At 44.3% G+C, this 19,907-nt stretch overlaps 2 protein-coding genes across 2 annotated transcripts in view; one reads left to right on the forward strand and one right to left on the reverse strand.

Annotated features, from left to right (window-relative positions):
• Positions 1-45: 45 nt before the first annotated feature.
• LOC140208302 (uncharacterized) overlaps positions 46-19,907 on the reverse strand; it is a 56,065-nt gene continuing 36,203 nt past the window's right edge. The window contains exon 3 of the transcript XR_011888718.1: positions 46-62. The gene's annotated coding sequence lies outside the window, so the exon portion shown is untranslated. The remainder of the gene's footprint in view (positions 63-19,907) is intronic.
• The window catches only part of LOC140208248 (NACHT, LRR and PYD domains-containing protein 3-like), a 30,720-nt gene continuing 16,329 nt past the window's right edge, over positions 5,517-19,907 (forward strand). Inside the window, exons 1-4 of the mRNA XM_072276787.1 lie at positions 5,517-5,822; positions 6,392-6,558; positions 12,316-12,487; positions 12,591-12,656. Coding sequence (XP_072132888.1) covers positions 5,543-5,822; positions 6,392-6,558; positions 12,316-12,487; positions 12,591-12,656 — 685 coding nt within the window. The 5' untranslated portion in view covers positions 5,517-5,542. The remainder of the gene's footprint in view (positions 5,823-6,391; positions 6,559-12,315; positions 12,488-12,590; positions 12,657-19,907) is intronic.

Here is a 19,907-nt window from a genome sequence, read left to right on the forward strand (position 1 = left end):
CTCTGACTATTGTATACTCGCCCTCGAATATATTGTCGTGTAGGCCTGCGCCGAGAACAGATCTGTTTTAAAGCAAAATGTCCCAACACTGTATTTTATTCAGTCCTCACTAGCAAATGGCAACCAATAATTTACATTTACATACCTTGGCCTCATCAAGTACTTTTCTACTAATTACATTGTCAGAACCTGTGAACATGACATTAAGCAGAGGTGGAAATTCCAAGTTATTTACCCATGGATGTTGTACATTACACATCAGCAAAGGCTTTGACAAGGTGTCACATGGCAGCTTGGTCTCGATGATTAGGTCCAATGCTGTCTGGAGAGGGCAAATTGGATGTATTCGAAATTAGCTTCAAGGTAGCAAGCAAAGAGTGCTGGTTGAAGGTTTCTCCTCGCAGTGGAGGCTAGTAGTCAGTGGTGTGCGCCAGGCTACAAGTTGGGATCTTTGATATTCGTTATTTTATAGCAATGATTTGGGTGCGAATGCACAAGACTTACTTGATGGGTAAGTTCGCAGAATGCATAAAATTAGTAGTTGCTGCTCACAGAGAAGTTCGTCGGAGCATTTAGGGGATCTAAATGGACAGGAGGTGGTAAAGAGATTGAAAAACCAACCTGAGCAGCAAGGGATTCATGCAGATGTTGGGGATTATGTGCAGGAAACAGCCAGAGGAAGTGGATGAGGCCGGTACAATCGCATAATTCATACAGCAGTTGGGATGTGTAGATGGAGTGAAAAGGCCAGAAGGGAAATGGACCCATCACAGGGAATTGTGACTATCTTGGTGGGCACTGTGGTTCGCATTGTCTCGTTTTGCTGAACGCTGCGAATTTGGACTCTATTGTTCCGTGACTCTGTCAGTAGATGCGCCAGGTATAACTGGAGAGACATACAGACATGGTGTGGATGTTGCTGTTAACGGGGAATGTTTAATCCCCAAACCAACTGCATCTCTGATACAGGGGATGAAGATACTGTCAATTTGCAAAATAATCGTACTCTCTCTGACTTACTGTCTGCTTGTGGTGTAATTCAGGGTATCACCAGCAGATGGAGCTTTCTAGCACCGGGACCAACGTGTAAACAAGACGACGACAATCAGCAATCGTCAGAATGGACACAGGTATGATCACAGGGATCTTTGAATTAAACTTCTGTCGCGTTTCTACACAGTACTTCAGATGAAGAAACTGACATAGATGTTAACAGGGCATAGAAAAGTTTCATCAAGCAGTATCATTTATCCCACTGGTAAAGCGGCATTGAGTAATTCATCAACCTAACAGATCCAGCGCAGGGACCTGACACCAGTAATGGTCGAATCACTCCACTCACCATGCAAAGCTTCACCTGAGTGAAAAGAACAGGGACTCCTGAATCAGGTGGTCGTGAGTGAAACACAGACAGGAATGTGACAGCGGTCTTGTGGTTAATGTAAACGTTCAGGGTCAGGGTCCGTTTCACCTCCAGACAAGTACTGAGGTGTAAGATATCTCCAGCTTTCATTTATAAAATTCAGATCCAGATAATAGGAGCATTTCCGGGATTTCAGAGATTCTGTGATAACACAGCATTTCAGGTTTTGGAAGGAAAGCTATCAACCCCCTCTGTTTTTTTCTTGGCTGCTGCGCAAAGGAGAAGGGGGGGGGGGGGTGTTTCCGAAATCTGTTTTCTGTAGCAGAGAGGAGAACATTGCTAGTATTTCGAATGGCTGAGGATCAGGAGGCAGCTCATTGTAGATACATTTTTGGTCTGCTTCGGAGTTTTACTACCCTAATGAATGTCTGAGCTGTGGAGAAATGGTGGACGTGAGTTTCTAAATATTTCCCTCTTCAGATGATCTTCTACCTGAATTTAAATTCCCAAGATTTCTGCTGGGAAACCCGGTATAACCAATGACCAACTGTCTCTGTCACCTGTAGGCATTGTGATTTTGCTCAAATATGTGATTCTATGTGGAATAAAAATATGTTACAGCCTGGAAACAGGTCCTTCTGCCCATCTAATTCATGCTGATTTAAATGCCTGAGATTGCCCTATTTTCCTGCAGTTTTTTACCAAATTTCCCTTGTAAACTTCCTTCTATCCTTTTTCCTGCCCACATGCTCTCATCTTCGTAATTTTATTTGTGTTTGCAATCTCCTCTGGATGAACGTAATATATACCCATCACCCACTAAGTGAAAAATGCCCTTTTCGTCCCTTTTAAATATCTGCACTGAAGGCTTAGATTTCCCTACCCTGGGAAAAAGACTGTGACCATCTACCCTATTTACACCTCTGATTATTTTATGTTCATATACCTGTGTAAGGTCACACTTCGAGTTCCTGAGCTCCAGGGCAAACTGTCCAAGCCGATCCATATAACACAAAAAGCAACACACTAGTCCAGTACCGTAGTGGTCATTCCCCACTACATACTTCCCAGCTTAATCACCTCCATCCTATAGATTAGCAACTGCAACTACACACAAAGCTCTCTGAGCAAGACATTACCAATGACTTGCATAGTTGTTACATGACGATCATCTGGCGGGGTATAGGAAGGGAACCAGGGGAGCGGTCAGCATAGATCCCTTGGTAATGGTCAGCCTGCGACCCAGGGTACTGGACGATGTGCGTCTCATAGAACACAGAACATAGAACATAGAATAGTACAGCACAGTACAGGCCCTTCGGCCCACAATGTTGTGCCGACCCTCAAACCCTGCCTCCCATATAAGCCCCCACCTTAGATTCCTCCATATACCTGTCCAGTAATCTCTTAAACTTCACTAGTGTATCTGTCTCCACCACTGACTCAGGCAGTGTATTCCACGCACGAACCACTCGCTGAGTAAAAAACCTTCCTCTAATATCCTCCTTGAACTTCCCATCCCTTACCTTAAAGCCATGTCCTTTTGTATTAAGCAGTGGTGCCCTGGGGAAGAGGCGCTGGCTATCCACTCTATCTATTCCTCTTATTATCTTGTACACCTCTATCATTTCTCCTCTCATCCTCCTTCTTTCCAAAGAGTAAAGCCCTAGCTCCCTTAATCTCTGATCATAATGCATATTTTCTAAACCAGGCAGCATCCTGGTAAATCTCCTCTGTACCCTTTCCAATGCTTCCACATCCTTCCTATAGTGAGGTGACCAGAACTGGACACAGTACTCCAAGTGTGGCCTGACCAGAGTTTTATAGAGCTGCATCCTTACATCGCGACTCTTAAACTCTATCCCTCGACTTATGAAAGCTAACACCCCATAAGCTTTCTTAACTACCCTATCTGCCTGTGAGGTAACTTTCAGGGATCTGTGGACATGTAACCCCAGATCCCTCTGCTCCTCCACACTACCAAGTATCCTGCCATTTACTTTGTACTCTGCCTTGGAGTTTGTCCTTCCAAAGTGTACCACCTGACATTTCTCCGGGTTGAACTCCATCTGCCACTTCTCAGCCCACTTCTGCATCCTATCCATGTCTCTCTGCAATCTTTGACAATCCTCTACACTTTCTACAACACCACCAACCTTTGTGTTGTCTGCAAACTTCCAACCCACCCTTCTACCCCCACATCCAGGTCGTAAATAAAAACCACGAAAAGTAGAGGTCCCAGAACAGATCCTTGTGGGACACCACTAGTCACAATCCTCCAATCTGAATGTACTCCCTCTACCACCGCCCTCTGCCTTCTGCAGGCAAGCCAATTCTGAATCCACCTGGCCAAACTTCCCTGGATCCCATGCCTTCTGACTTTCTGAATAAGCCTACCGTGTGGAACCTTATCAAATGCCTTACTAAAATCCATATAGATCACATCCACTGCACTACCCTCATCTATATGCCTGGTCACCTCCTCAAAAAACTCTATCAGGCTTGTTAGACACGATCTGCCCTTCACAAAGCCATGCTGACTGTCCCTGATCAGACCATGATTCTCTAAATGCCCATAGATCCTATCTCTAAGAATCTTTTCCAACAGCTTTCCCACCACAGACGTAAGGCTCACTGGTGTATCATTACCCGGACTATCCCTACTACCTTTTTTGAACAAGGGAACAACATTCGCCTCCCTCCAATCCTCCGGTACCATTCCCGTGGACAACGAGGACGTAAAGATCCTAGCCAGAGGCTCAGCAATCTCTTCTCTTGCTTCGTGGGGCAGCCTGGGGAATATTCTGTCAGGCCCCGGGGACTTATCTGTCCTAATGTATTTTAGCAACTTCAACACCTCCTCTCCCTTAATATCAGTATGCTCCAGAACATCAACCTCACTCATATTGTCCTCACCATCATCAAGTTCTCTCTCATTGGTGAATACCGAAGAGGAGTATTCATTGAGGACATCGCTCACTTCCACAGCCTCCAGGAACATCTTCCCACCTTTATCTCTAATCGGTCCTACCTTCACTCCTGACATCCTTTCTTTCTTCACGTATTTGAAGAATGCCTTGGGGTTTTCCTTTACTTTACTCGCCAAGGCCTTCTCATGCCCCCTTCTTGCTCTTCTCAGCCCCTTGTTAAGCTCCTTTCTTGCTTCCCCATATTCGTCAATAGACCCATCTGATCCTTGCTTCCTAAACCTCATGTATGCTGCCTTCTTCCTCCTGACTAGATTTTCCACCTCACTTGTCACCCATGGTTCCTTCACCATACCATTCTTTATCTTCCTCACCTGGACAAATTTATCCCTTACATCCTGCAAGAGATCTCTAAACATCGACCACGTGTCCATAGTACATTTCCCTGCAAAAACATCATCCCAATTCACACCCGCAATTTCTAGCCTTATAGCCTCATAAATTGCCTTTCCCCAATTAAAAATGTTCCTGTCCTCTTCGATTCTATCCTTTTCCATGATAATTATAAAGGCCAGGGAGCGGTGGTCACTGTCCCCCAGATGTTCACCCACTGAGAGATCTGTGACCTGACCCGGTTCATTACCTAGTATTAGATCCAGTATGGCATTCCCCTGGTCGGCCTGTCCACATACTGTGACAGGAATCCATCCTGGACACACTTAACAAACTCTGCCCCATCTAAACCCTTGGAACTAATCAGGTGCCAATCAAGGGAATGGTCTGTCTGTGACCGAGGGGACTGGACATCGTGTGACAAAGCGATTGGAGAATATACGATCCAGCAGACTGGACCATGAGTAATCCCGTTGCTGGTCTGTGTGTGACACTGACTACTGGACAGGAAGTGACCCTGGGAGATTTTAGCTTCTGGAAGATAATCGCAGTGATATTTCCCAGTATCACCAGACACCGCTGCATTGAGATCCCCTGGTCATCCGTGTGTTCAACTGCTATGAATTCAGTGATCAGTATTACTGTGTCTATCCTGTTATTTTACTGGGAGTGAATGTGCTCAGACACCGGCTTATTGGGATGGTCAGCTGGCAAGATGTATGGTTGACATTAACCAGCACAGTTCCACTCCAAATCTGGTCAGCCAGAGTCTCGGCTCCATTGCAGTCTGAATCAATTTTGCTCATCTCTAAATGATAATAGTATAACCTGCAATTCATCACTTATTTCAGGTGGGATAATGAATCGAGTAGGGAAAGCACTGAAGAGGATTTTACCAGGCAACTCATCGAGGGAAGATGATCTAGATGCGGGAAGCAAGGTACCAAAACAAGGTGAGACTGAGAGCAATGTCCCAATGGAATGCGGTCCGGCCGCAGCGGAAGTGGAGCAAATTCAGCTCAGAGACAGTGACGTCAGAGACACTGATCAGGACCCTGGAACCGGTACAAGTGAGGCGACTGTCTGTCAGCTCGGAAGCTCATTAAACACGGAATTGTCAAGTTCGCAACAAGGAGCAGGTGAGTGAAATATGAGGGTGATGGGTTCACAGAATGTGGCAGGGAGGAGGGTAAACGTGAGGCCTTGTTGGAGGGTTGGTCAAAGGAGAGGGGGAATGTGTGGATGTGGTACATGTGGTGTAGTGGGGCACCCATTATCCCACTACAGAAAATGTACTACCTGCTGTGAGGATTTCCAGGATGAGTATTGGAGAAAATGCAACTTTCCGGATAAGAGAGTATTTCCAGGATATGAGTTATGGGAAATGTATTAGCCAGGATGGAGATACCATCTCTGGGAAGTGAATATTACCGACAGGCCCAACATTTATTGCCCATCCAAAACTGAAATAGGTGAGTGGGTGGGATGGGGGATGGACTGGTTTGCATTAAATGTGGTCCTTCTATTGCGTAATGCCCAGAGCATTGCTGGGTCGGTTTTAAGGCCGTTGTTGGAGATGGGGAATTAATCCATTGTTTGTGTCTGTAGGCAGGTTCAAGACATGTTATTTTTTTGTTGAGTTGGGTGAGAGCGGTGGAGACAAGCGATATCTGAGTTCAAGCATACATTTTCCTTTTTATATTCACAGAGCCAGAGTTTACAATCTCTGACCTCCTGGCACAGGGGGAGGAATATCGACTGTACCAGCTGACAAATTTCTACAGGGATAGACTCCAACAAGCAATTGAAGAAAAGGTTGACAGACTCGCTTTGATGCTGACAGAGGAGGGACATTTCAGTAGAGAAGAAAGGGAGGTGAGTGTATTTAGTGTATTGTCACCGAATTGCTGGTATCAGAGGGAATAGTGATCAATATTAATCTCCTGCACGATCTAGAAGTTCTACTTGGGAATGGAGACTTTGATCTCTGACTTGTCTCTCACAGATCTGGTTTCAGCTGTTAAGGTGGGGAGCACTGGGAACTACAGGTTCAACGTCACCTTTTCCTCTCACACCGGCTGTATTTAACTGTGATATACGTGCAGTGGCTGCATATCTGAACTGCTGAACAGGCATTAAATCTAAAATAAATTTAGCATCTTATCAGGACCGTCGGTCAAATTCACATGAGTTTATTAATATATGAATATTAAGCTGTCAGATAGTAATCGTACCTTCTGTGTTCTCCAAATGAACTCTCGAACATATATGTGGCTAACCTTTCATAGAGTCATGGGAAAGGACAGAACAGAAATAGGCTCTTTGGCCATCTACTCCATGCAGAGCGATTTTAAACTGCCGACTCCCATCCACCTGCACAAGGACTATGCTCATCTGTACCTTTACCTTTCATGGATCTACCAAACTTCTCAACCGCTGAAATCAGTTTACTTGTATCACTTGCACTAGGAAATCAATCTCACGACCCCCTTGAGTGAAGAACTTTCCCCTCATGGTCTCCTTCAACTTTTCACCTTTCACGCATAAAGAAAGACATCTTGTCAAATGCCGAGCTAAAGTCCATGTAGATACACTGCCTTGCCTTCATGCACATTCTTACTCGAAAAACTCTATAGCATTGTTGAGACTCGAGCTACCCGGCATAAAACTGATATTTCATGACCCAGGAAATCATGAAGTTGCCCTAAAAGGGAAGAAAAAAAAGACAAAATGGAAATAATCTGTAGACTAGCTGAATATCTAATTAAAGAGAACCGGGGCACACAATTTCAGGTCAGTCTCCATGTACCCCACAAATAGTGATGGTCATGTCCTAGATCTGACCTTTCCAACCGCAAGAGGCATTAGAAAATTATATGTGTTACACTGACCAGTCACTCTGTTCTCGTTGGGATTCATTGGCGCTGTCTGTAATATATCAATCTGACATTATCTAAATGGCTCTGCTCAGACAGGAGAAGTAATACGTAAATGTGTATGAGATCATAAGCTATAAGAGCATAATTAAGCCATTTTCCCCATCGATTCTGTTCCACCATTTCATCATACCTGATCCAATTCTTATCTCAGCCGCACTCTCCGGCCTCCTTTAATATTATATGCTAGCTTACTATCGTATTCGATCCTTACCACCTTAATGATTACTTCAGTTGCATTCCATTGGTTTTCAAAAGCTTCCCAATCCTTCAACTTCCCACTAATCTTTCTCTACCATATACTCTCCGTTTAGATTTTATGTTCGCTTAACTTCTCTTGTTATCCACAGTTGTGTCATCTTTTCTTTGGAATACATCTTCTTCTTTGGGATGAATACACCCTGCTCCATTTGAATTGCTTCCAGAAATTCCAGCCTTTGCTTCTCTGTTCAATCAATTCTGGGCAGGTCCTGTCTCATGCCACTGTAATTCCCTTTACTGCACTGTAATGCGGATATATCTAACTTTAGCTTCTCCTTGTCAAATTTCAGGGTGAATTCGATCACGTTATGATCAATTGTCCCTAAGGGTTCGATTACCATAATTTGTCTAGACAATACCGGTTCAGAACAGCTGATCCTCAAATGAGCTCAACCATGAGCTGCTCTAAAAGCTATCTCGTAGGCACTCTTAAAATTACACCACCTGAAATTCATCACCATGCTGATTTATCCAATCTACCTGCATACTAAAGACCCCATGAATAATGTAACATTGCCTTTTAGCATGCATTTTTTCATATCTTGTTATAATATAAAGGTCACATTCTTACTACTGTTTGGGAGTCTATGGACAACTCCCATCAGGGTCTACTTAACTCTATCCACAATGATTCAAACCTTCCAACCCTGTACACCTCTTTCTAAAGATTTCATTACATTTTTTACCAACAGAGCAAAGCCGCCTCCTCTTCCTGTCTTTTCGATACATCAATCTCACAGCTATAACCTTTTTTCCATCCTTGATTCAGTGATGCCTACAACATTATACCTGCTAATCTGCAACTGTGCCGCAAGTTTATCTACCTTATTCCATACGTTGTGCGCGTTTAAATACAGCACCTTCAGCCCTGTATTCACCCTTGCCAATATTGTCCGCCTTTTATGTTGCAACTAATCCTGTTGGCTGAAAATTTTCCCCATCAACAGCCCCTCCTCACTACGCATTGCCTCTGTTTGTAAACTAGCTACCTCATCTTCAGCACTATTATCGGCTTTTCATACGGTACTTCTGCTATTGAAATATATACAGCTCAGGACACCATGCTCGACCTTTTGATTCCCAACTTTGCGGCCTTACCAACATCTGCCTCCACTAACTGTTCTGACACACTGGTTCCAATAGCCCTGCAACTTTAGTTTGAACCCCACCATCCAGCATTAACATATCTTCCTGCTTAGATATTACCCCTCTCCAGATTAGGTACAACCTGTACCTTTTGTATAGGTACCGCCTTCCCGGAAAGAGAGACTACTGATCCAAAACGTTTACGCCCAACCTCCTATACCCAATCCTTAGCCACGTATGAAACTGGATAATCATCCTAATCCTGGTTTCACTAGCATGCGGCAGGGGTAGCAATCATAAGACCTCAACCCTTGCAGTCCTGCCTTTTAACTTAGCACCTAACTCCCTGAACTGCCTATGCAGAACCTCCTCACTCACCCTACCCGTTTCATTGACACCTATATCAACCACGATTTCTGGCTGCTTACACTCTCACTTAAGAATGCTGAGAACTCGAATCCGAAATATCCCTCACCTTGGCACCCGGGATGCACCATACCATCCAGGAACCTCACTATCTAATCCCTCATCACCACACTGTGCCTGTTCTCCCCCTTCCTTCCTTTCTGAGTCACAGAGTCAGACTTAGTGAGAGAACCGACCACTGTACTTTCCTTTGTTGAGTTATTACCCCACCCCACAGCCCCCCCCCGGGGGCAGTATACAAAGTGTTTTACCTCTTGTTCAGGGGTATTGCCATAGGGGTACGGTACTCTGTTTTGGCCCCTTCATGCCTTTCCCCTTCTTGACTGTCTCCCAGTTTCCTTTGCCCTGCACCCTTGCTGCAACTATCACTCTATATGTCCTATCGATCACTCCCTCAGCCTCCCAACTGATCCAGATTTCGTACAGTTCCATCTCCAGCTCTTAATTTGTTAGAGCTGCAGCTGGATACAAATCTCGCAGTTGTAGCCGTCAGGGACACTGCCTTCCCCCATCCAGCAAGAGGAGCATTCCACTATTCTGCCTGTCAGCCCTACTGTCCAAGCTGAGCAAATATAAAGCAAGAAGAGAATGAAAAAACTTGCGTTTTTATTTTCTTTGCTTTCACTGACTGAAGCCTCTCTCGGCGGAAACCTCGAAGAGCTAAAGCCTCAAGAATTAAAGTCGTAAAATCACCACTTTGACTACGTGCCTAACCCCACCTTCCTTTAGTTTTGCGCCTGATCATCTATTCCAAAAGCCAATTGGTCACTGGTCAAAGCTCTTCCTCGCTATACGGAACTGCTGTTGTCTTGTATCTTCAGACCGTGGTCCTGATTGAAGTCCTCTCCTCTCCAAACTCCCGATGTCGATATTGGCCACTAGCCAACGCTCTATTTCCATGCTCATCTCTGGATTCATCGTCTGAGATCTTCCACTTTATTGGTATGGAACATAAACATTTAAATCCTTTCACAACTGTAGCTCATCAGACCCGGTTCTAATGAAACTCCAGCCCAGTAGAACGACATGAAACTATGCAGATTTATTTTTGGCATAATTATGTTCCACTTTTCCTGTGATGGGCAATCTTTCCATTTCTCTACTTGTTAACTGTTGTTGGAGATTAATCATTCGAGCCCCAGGACATCACTCAGTTATTTCTCAGAGCAATACTCTGGACCCGTCCATTTCCAGCTGCACCCTCGATGATATTCATTCCATCATATGGTCAGGGGAGTATGTTGGTTGAATACTATTCAATGAAATCCAACAGCACCATACAGGTTCTTCGGCCCACGATGCTGTGCTGAAAATGTCCTTACTTTAGAAACTACCTGAGGTTACCCATAGCCCTCTATTCTTTTCATTGATAATTACTCATTTAATAAGGCAGTCCATGCCTGCATTGAGGAAGAGAACACGATTTTACAGCATAAGTGCCAAGTAGTTACCATCTCCATCAAGAGACAACCGCACCAACTTTCCTTAACTTTCTTCAAAGTTGCTGGTGAACGCAGCAGGCCAGGCAGCATCTCTAGGAAGAGGTACAGTCGACGTTTCAGGTCGAGACCCTTCGTCAGAACTAACTGAAGGAAGAGTTAGTAAGAGATTTGAAAGTGGGAGGGGGAGGGGGAGATCAAAATGATAGGAGAAGACAGGAGGGCGAGAGATGGAGCCAAGAGCTGGACAGGTGATTAGCAAAGGGGGTATGAGAGGATCATGGGACAGGAGGTCCGGGGAGAAAGACAAGGGGTGGGGGGGGGGGAACCCAGAGGATGGGCAAGGGCAGAGCTCTGTCCGCCAGAGAAAGCAGGATCTCCCAGTGGCTGCACATTTTAATTCCACATCCCATTCCCATTCTGACATGTCTATCCACGGCCTCCTCTACTGTAAAGATGAAGCCACACTCAGGTTTGAGGAACAACACCTTATATTCCGTCTGGGTAGCCTCCAACCTGATGGCATGAACATTGACTTCTCTAACTTCCACTAATGCCCCACCTCCCCCTCGTACTCCATCCGTTATTTATTTTTATAGACATATTCTTTATCCCACTCTCCTTTTTCTCCCTCTGTCCCTCGGACTATACCCCTTGCCCATCCTCTGGGTTCCCCCGTCCCCCCCCCCCCCCGTCTTTCTTCCCGGACCTCCTGTCCCATGATCCTCTCATATCCCTTTTGCCAATCACCTGTCCAGCTCTTGGCTCCATCCCTCCCCCTCCTGTCTTCTCCTATCATTTTGGATCTCCCCCTCCCCCTTCCCACTTTCAAATCTCTTACTAACTCTTCTTTCAGTTAGTCCTGACGAAGGGTCTCGGCCTGAAACGTCGACTGTACCTCTTCCTAGAGATGCTGCCTGGCCTGCTGCGTTCTTTGATGTGTGTTGCTTGAATTTCCAGCATCTGCAGAATTCCTGTTGTTTCCTTAACTTTCTGTTGTCTTGAAACACCAACTTTAATACCATGGGACATAGAAGCAGAAATAGACCAGTTTCCCACCGCTTCTGTCCCGCTATTCCATCATGCTGAATTATTATCCCCCTCAGTCCCATTCTCTTGCATTCTCCCATACCTTTTGATGCTATGACTAATCAAGAACCTATAAACCTTCGCTTTAAGTATACCCAATGACTTTGTATCCACAGCCATCTATGTCAATTCACTCCACATCGGCTAAAGAATTTTTTCTTAATTTTTGTACGAAATGGATGTCCCTCTACTCTGATTCTGAGTTCCGCTACTCTGGGCTGAATTTCCTTCAGTTACTGTTTCTCTATTAGTGACTGAACCCAGGGAGGATGAGGCAGCAGCCCAGTGACTGCATCTGTTCTGAAGCTACTGGGGCCATGAACAGATATTTCCCTGCACATTCTCCATGTCTGTCTGTATGCTCCACAATAAATTCATTGTTTTTTTTTCTATAGAAAGTCACTGAACTGACAGAGAAGGGAAACCGGGCAGAGAGTTCCAGACTCTTCCTCAGTTTGGTGATGGAGAAAGGCTCCCGGGCCCGGAGGGCGATGTGGGAATCCTTTGTGACATGGAGGACTGAGTTACCGAAGTTGGACAGAATACTGAGGGAAATACAGGAACTCGGTACGTTAAAAACATGCACTGAACACAAAGGAACACAGAAAGAAAGATTTTTAATTATAGTAGCTGTCTTTTCATGATTTTCTTTTTTTTAAAATTTAAACAGGCACTGATCCACAGGAATACATGAATATCGCCCACCGGTTGTCTGAGTTACCCATCCAACTGATAGGTGAGTGATGAAATGCACAGTTCCAGCCAAGTCTCAGATGTTAGATGGTGGCTTGCCAGAAATTAGGAATCATTGCGGATCTCTGTATACAGTTAGAACTCAGAGAATCTCTCGTTGGAGCCCGAATATTGCAATTTATTAGATTAGACTTTGAAACTCAATCCTCTTTTATTGTCATGTAGTAATGCATGCATTAAGAAATGATACAATATTTCCTCCGGTGTGATATCACAAAACACAGGACAGACCAAGACTGAAAAAACTAACAAAACCACATAATTATGACATATAGTTACAACAGTGCAACAATACCATAACTTGATGAAGAACAGTCCATGAGCACAGTAAAAAGTTCGAAGTCTCTCAAATGTCCCACATCTCACGCAGACGGGACAAGGAAGAAAACTCTTCCTGCCATGCCCGACCACAGTCCGACTCTGAGTCATCCGAGAACTTCGAACCTCCGATCAGGCCTCCGACACCGAGTACCGAGCGCCATCTCTATTCGAGCGGTTCGACCTCAATCTCGGTCGCCAGCAACAGGCAAAGCCGGGGATTTTGAGGTCTTCCCTCCGGAAGATTCTCGATCGCGCAGAGAACAACAGCAGAGAACTGGTGTTTCAGAAATTTCTCCAGATGTTCCTCTGTGCTTTCACGTCTGTCTCCATCAAATCAGAATTGTCCATGGCCCCTATTTAACAGATACGATATCATTTTCACCGGAGGGCTGCGCACGCGGCGCGTTGCTCTCTCTCCTCCCGCCTTATGTTTCCACTAATCTAGATGTTGGATTTGCTGAAGCCTTCACTCCTGGTCCTACACACTGGGAATCCCCACACAACCCAGGAGGCTCATAATACACTGTCTCATTCGGTCCAGGTGACTTATCTAACTACAGGGCTTTCAGCTTTGAAAGTAATTCCTCCTTCATAATAAAACTCAATTCTGCTCCTGATACGCTTAACATTTTGGCATATTGCCGGAGTCTTCCACAAGGAACTCCGACGGAAAGTCCTTGTTGAGTTTGTCTACCATTTTCTTTGCACCATTACTACATCTCCAGCATCATTTTCCAGCAGTCTGATATCTATCCTCTGCTTTCTTTTATTATTTATATAACATTTAGTATCCTCTTTTATATTAACTGGCTATACCCTTCAATTTCCTGCGCATTCATGGGTACATCTAGGATTATCTTTAATAGGCCTGTCTTAGCTGCCTCGGCCACCACCCAGTCAGTACATTCGAGGATCCACTCCGTGTTTAGGAAAAAAAAGAAGCGCTACCCACATTTTCGCCTTTTCAACTGAACCGAATGACCTCTGGTATTAGAGATTTCAGTCCTGGGTAAAAATACTGACTCTCTACTCTAACTTTGCCTCTCTGAAATATGTAGACCTCTGTCAGGTTTCTCCTTAACGTCCAGAGTAAACAATCCACGTTTCTTAAGCCTCTTCTTGTAGCACATGCTCTCGAATCCAAGCAACATCCTGATGAACCTATTCTGTACCTTCTCCATCCTTCCAAGAATTGGGTGATCAGAAGTGAATGCAAGACTGCAGATGCAGGTTAAGACCATAGGACCTAGGAGCATAATAAGGCTATCGGTCCATCGAATTTGCTACGCAATCCCTCTCAACCCCGTTGTCCTGCCATCTCTTACTAATCAGGAACCTATCAAACTGTATTTTAAATATACCCAATGACTTTTCCTCCACAGACGCATTATGGCAATAGTTTCACAGATTCACCTCCCGCCAGCTAAAGAAATTGCTCCTCGTCGCTGTCCAAAAGGGACATATTTCTATTATGAAGCTGTGCCCTCTAGTCCAAGACTCCTCCACTATAGGGAACATCCTTTGCACATCATCCACTCCATTTAGGACTTTCAATATCGATAGGTTTCAATTATATCATCTCTACCACCGCCTTTCCCCACTTATTCTGCTAAACTCCAGAATACCTTCATTCCCGGGATAATTGTCACGAACCTGCGCTCCAATGTCAGTACATGCTTTCGTAAAAAAATCTGAATTTTCCCCCTGTTTATTAAAAGGTCTACATGCCTTTTAACTAATTGCATGACCATATACTTTCCAAAGCTGTATTCCCATTCACGTCATTGCCCATTCTCTGAATCTGTCTATTTACTCCTACAGACAGATCTGCAAACTTAACCACAAGGGTTAAGAGGGCGAATTCTCAGACTAGCTTGAGTTTTGTAAAGTTGCAACATAACTTCCCAACTCAGATCCTGAACTAATAAAGACAAGCAAGCGACATATCTTGGTTTACACACTGTCAGTCTCTGAGTCCATTTTCAGCGAACAATGAGCCTGAACCTCAAAATCTCTCTGCTCGTTAATGCTGTTAAAGGTCTTGCCTTTAATGGAGCACTGACTCTTGATGTTTGAAGTTACAAGACTTTACCTTTGGCTGGGTTAAACACCAGCCGTGTTTTTTATGGATATGTATATAATCGAAATTCCACTATGTTGTTCGTCCATCGTTGACGTCGATGAGGACCTCGACACCATAATGACTAGTGCGTGATTTGGATTTAAGTGAGGGAGAGATGCGCAGCGTCAGCCTCACTCTCTCTTCCCAATCCCCATCTGGATCCAGTGGCAAGACAGAGTCTAGACGGCTGGAGATGAGACTAGGCGCAGTGGATGACCAGGACGTCTTCTGTGTCTTGTCCTGCTCTACACATTCCACGATGCTTGCAGAGACCGCCTTCATGACCGTTGGACCTTCTGCTGGTCTCGTCCACTCAATCCGCCAGAGTCTGTCTTCACATGCTGGGATAGACAACTCCCTATCTCACCGAGGGTTTGAGACCTGTCGGCTACCCTCACCTGGTTTAGCTGGCTTGTCGAAGCGGTTGCCCGGGGTGTGGCCGCTGTCGCATGCAAACAGCTACGGGGAGCCACAGGTGAGAGATGAGTGCCAGATGGGGACCAAAGGTGGACTAACCGCCCTGAAAAGGACGCGACATGTTCCCCCACCAGAGGTGCTACCCCTCCCTGACACCCCATACACCCCATATATGTATATATGTATATATACAGCAGATTCCAGTTCTGATCGTCATGGAACATTTCTGGTCAAGGAAATCCAGCCAAAATAAATAACAGATCTAATTACCATCTGTCATCCATGGAGAAGACAATTATCAATCCAAAAGGCCAATCCACCACAATTCCCAAGCATGTTAATTTTCCACTTTGTATCTTCAGCTATCACAATTGTCACCTCCCAGAATAACTCGGTGAATTTAACAAGACGCTAATTCCCCGGCTCAAGCCCTGCTGCTTAAACCCAAACCACCTGAAACATTCTCTTTCCACACCCTCCCTAGAGCATGAGATGGAAAAAAGACCAGGATCAAGAGCAGCTTCAATTCCGAATTCATAAGACTACTGAATGGTCACGTATTATGTTATAACGTGCTTTTAATAATAAGACTATTTTATATCTAAAGTTGTAACATCATGCACCTCACCACTAGTAAACACTGACTTAGTTACCCACAATATACTTACAGTTTGAGCAGTGGGAAAGTTCTAAGTACCGATAATACTTGTGAAATTTCGATACCATCTGATGAATCATTTCTGTACTGTAGTCATCCAATCTATTAATAACCAAAAAAGAACAACCACTGGCAGGAAAATACATCGAAGTATTTTCCAAGGTGATTCACTGAGCGCATTATGATTTTGTCCAGCTTTAAACCCACTCTCTAGTTTACTGAATGGGACAAAAATAGGGAATCAAATTTTAAACAAATAAATAAATAAATGATCCCTTGACATACCTTCCATACATTGATGACTTGAAGTTATACGTTTCTTCATCAATAACATTAAAACAATTAATTCAAAATAGTAACAACACAGGCAACATGCTGGAGGAACTCAGCAGGCCCGGCAGCATCGATAGAAAATAGTAAACAGTCAACGTTTCGGGTCGAGATCGTTTATCAGGACTGGGAAGAGGAGAAAGAAAAGAAGTTAAGGGACCAGAGGAAGAAATTTAAATTTGCAGCTGATAGGTGAAAATGGGAGAGGAGGAGGGGTGAAGTGAATAGCTAGGAACTTGTTTGGTGTAACTGTAAAGGGCTCGGGAAGGGAGAAATAGATATTCTTGCCATCAGGTCGAAGGTTAGTAGATGGAATATAATGTGTTGCTCTTCCAGCATTAGGCGTGGCTTCATCGCAGTAGTAGAGGAGGCCATGTATTGACATGTCGGAATGGGAATAGGAAGTGGAATTGAAATAGATGGCTAAAAGGCAGTCTCGCTTCTTTTTCTGGCGAACAGATGTAGGTGCTCGGCGAAGTGGACTCCCATTTTGCATCGGGTTACACCGATATACAGGAGGCCATACCAGGAGCACCAGACACAGTATATGATCCCAACAGACTTACAGGTGAACTGCCGCCTCACCTATAAGGACTGATTGGGACCCAGAATGGTTGTGAGGGAGGAGGTGCAAGGGCAGGTATAGAACATAGAATAGTACAGCACAGTACAGGCCCTTCGGCCCACAATGTTGTGCCGACCCTCAAACCCTGCCTCCCATATAAGCCCCCACCTTAGATTCCTCCATATACCTCTCTAGTAGTCTCTTAAACTTCACTAGTGTATCTGCCTCCACCACTGACTCAGGCAGTGCATTCCACGCACCAACCACTCTCTGAGTAAAAAACCTTCCTCTAATATCCCCCTTGAACTTCCCACCCCTTACTTTAAACCATGTCCTCTTGTATTGAGTAGTGGTGCCCTGGGGAAGAGGCGCTGGCTATCCACTCTATCTATTCCTCTTATTATCTTGTACACCTCTATCATGTCTCCTCTCATCCTCCTTCTCTCCAAAGAGTAAAGCCCTAGCTCCCTTAATCTCTGATCATAATGCATACTTTCTAAACCAGGCAACATCATGGTAAATCTCCTTTGTACCGTTTCTAATGCTTCCACATCCTTCCTATAGTGAGGTGACCAGAACTGGACACAGTACTCCAAGTGTGGTCTAACCAGAGTTTTATAGAGCTGCATCATTACATCGCGACTCTTATACTCTACCTCTCGACTTATGAAAGCAAACACCCCATAAGCTTTCTTAACTACCCTATCCACCTGTGAGGCACTCGTTCCGCTTGCAATGATCAGTGCTAGGAGGAAAATCAGAGGGGAGGGGCGAATGGACAAGGGAGTCACCTAGGGCGCAATCCCTGCGGAAAGCGGGGCAGTGGGTAGGAAAAGATGGGCTCAGTGGTGCAATCCCGTTGCAGATGGCGGAATTTACAGAGAATTATGTGGTACGTGTGAAGGCTACTGGAGTGGTAGGTGAGGATGAGGAGCCCTATCCCTGGTTAGGGTGAGGCCAGATGTGCGCAACATGGAAGAGATGCGGACTAGGGCAACTTTTATGGTGAAGGAAGGGAAATCCCGTTCTTTGATTAAGGATCCTCGTATTTGGCATTGAAATAATAGAACTATTTTCTCCAGATATAAACATAAACTTTGGACACGATAAGTGCGGAACATTAAACATAAAGAAGGGTGCAACAGAGCTGGTAGTCTATAAAACAGAGCATCAGGGTACAATATATGTGATGGATGAATAAGAAACATGTAAATATTTAGGACATCAACAAGCAAAAAAAAAAGAATAGATCATCGTGTGATGAAGGGAAATCTTGTGACAGAATTTACTACAAGGCTGAAGGAAATCTGCCAAAGGGATTTCAATGTTGAAAATATAACAAAGGCAGTAAACACTTCAGGTATACCCATATTAACACATTATATCGGCATAAAATCCTGGTCCAAAATCGATCTGGAAAATTTACAAGGAAAAATAGAAACTGGAATGACAAATTTTAAAAAGCACCATGTACACGCCAACGCACTTAGGTTAACATTGCTTAGGACAGTATGTGGAAGAGGAATAACAGACATAACAATGTATCCAACAGTCAGATAACAATTCTGAGAATCAGAATCGGGATCAATGTCATCGGCATATGTTGTGAAAGATGTTGCCCTTTCCGCAGCAGCACACTGCAATTAATATTAGAGAAAAAAAAACTGAAATATAGTATATATTAGTTAAATTAAATAGTTTAAATAAATTGAATTAAATTAGTAGTGCAAAAATAGAAATAAAAAGTGGTGATGTAGTGTTCATGGGTTCACTGTTCAATCAGAAATCCGGTGTCACTGGAGAAGAAGACGTTCCTCAGTGGGTGACTGTGCACCTTACTTCTATTCACATACCAGATGGTGCAGCTGGTAGTTAGAATACTCTCCAATGTACATCCTTACAAAATTTCCAGTGTTCTTGCAGACAATTAGATTAGATTAGATTATGAGGACACGCAGTCCCCTTTTATTGTCATTTAGTAATGCATGCATTAAGAAATGATAAACTGTATTTCCAGAATGATATCACGGAAACACATGACAAACAGACTTAAAAACTAACAAAAACACATAATTATAATATATAGTTACAACAGTGCAAACAATACCGTAATTTGATAAGAACAGACCATGGCACGTTAATAGTCGCAAAGTCTGTCGAAAGTCCCATCATCTCACTCAGACGGTAAACCTCCAGCGCTGCCAACTTGCCAATGCAGCATACTGGAAGCATCAGAGTACAGTCCGACTCCGAGTTCATCCGAAAACTCCGAGCCTCCTACCAGCTCTCCGACACCAAGCACCGAGCACCATCTCTGCTGAACATTCCAACCCCGGCCCCGGCAACAGGCAATAGGCAATAGGCAAAGCTGAGGATTTGGGGCCTTCATCCCCGGAGATTCTCGATCGCGCAATAGCAGCGGCAGCGAAGCAGGCATTTCAGAAGTTACTCCAGGTGTTCCTTCGCGCTTCTCACAGCTCTCTCCATCAAATCCGGATTGTGCACGGTCCCTAGTTACATATAATCGATATCATTCGGAACAGCCGTGCGCGCTGCGTCGCGCCACCATCTTCTCTTCCCTCCCTGACATACCACATTTTCTCAAACTCCTAATGAAATGTAGATGGTGTCATGCCTTTTTTGTAGCTGCATCGATATATTGGTTCCGGGTTAATCCTCGGAGATATTGACAACTGTGAGTTTGGAGTTGCTCACTCTTTAAACTTCAGCTGTCCCTATGAGGACTGGTGTGTGTTTCCTTTCTGAAATTCACAATCAGTTCTAAGGATATATTTTTGTCAACGCAAGCAGGATTCAGCAC

This window comes from Mobula birostris, chromosome 13, assembly GCF_030028105.1.
Source record: "Mobula birostris isolate sMobBir1 chromosome 13, sMobBir1.hap1, whole genome shotgun sequence".
Classification (NCBI taxonomy): Eukaryota; Metazoa; Chordata; class Chondrichthyes; order Myliobatiformes; family Myliobatidae; genus Mobula; species Mobula birostris.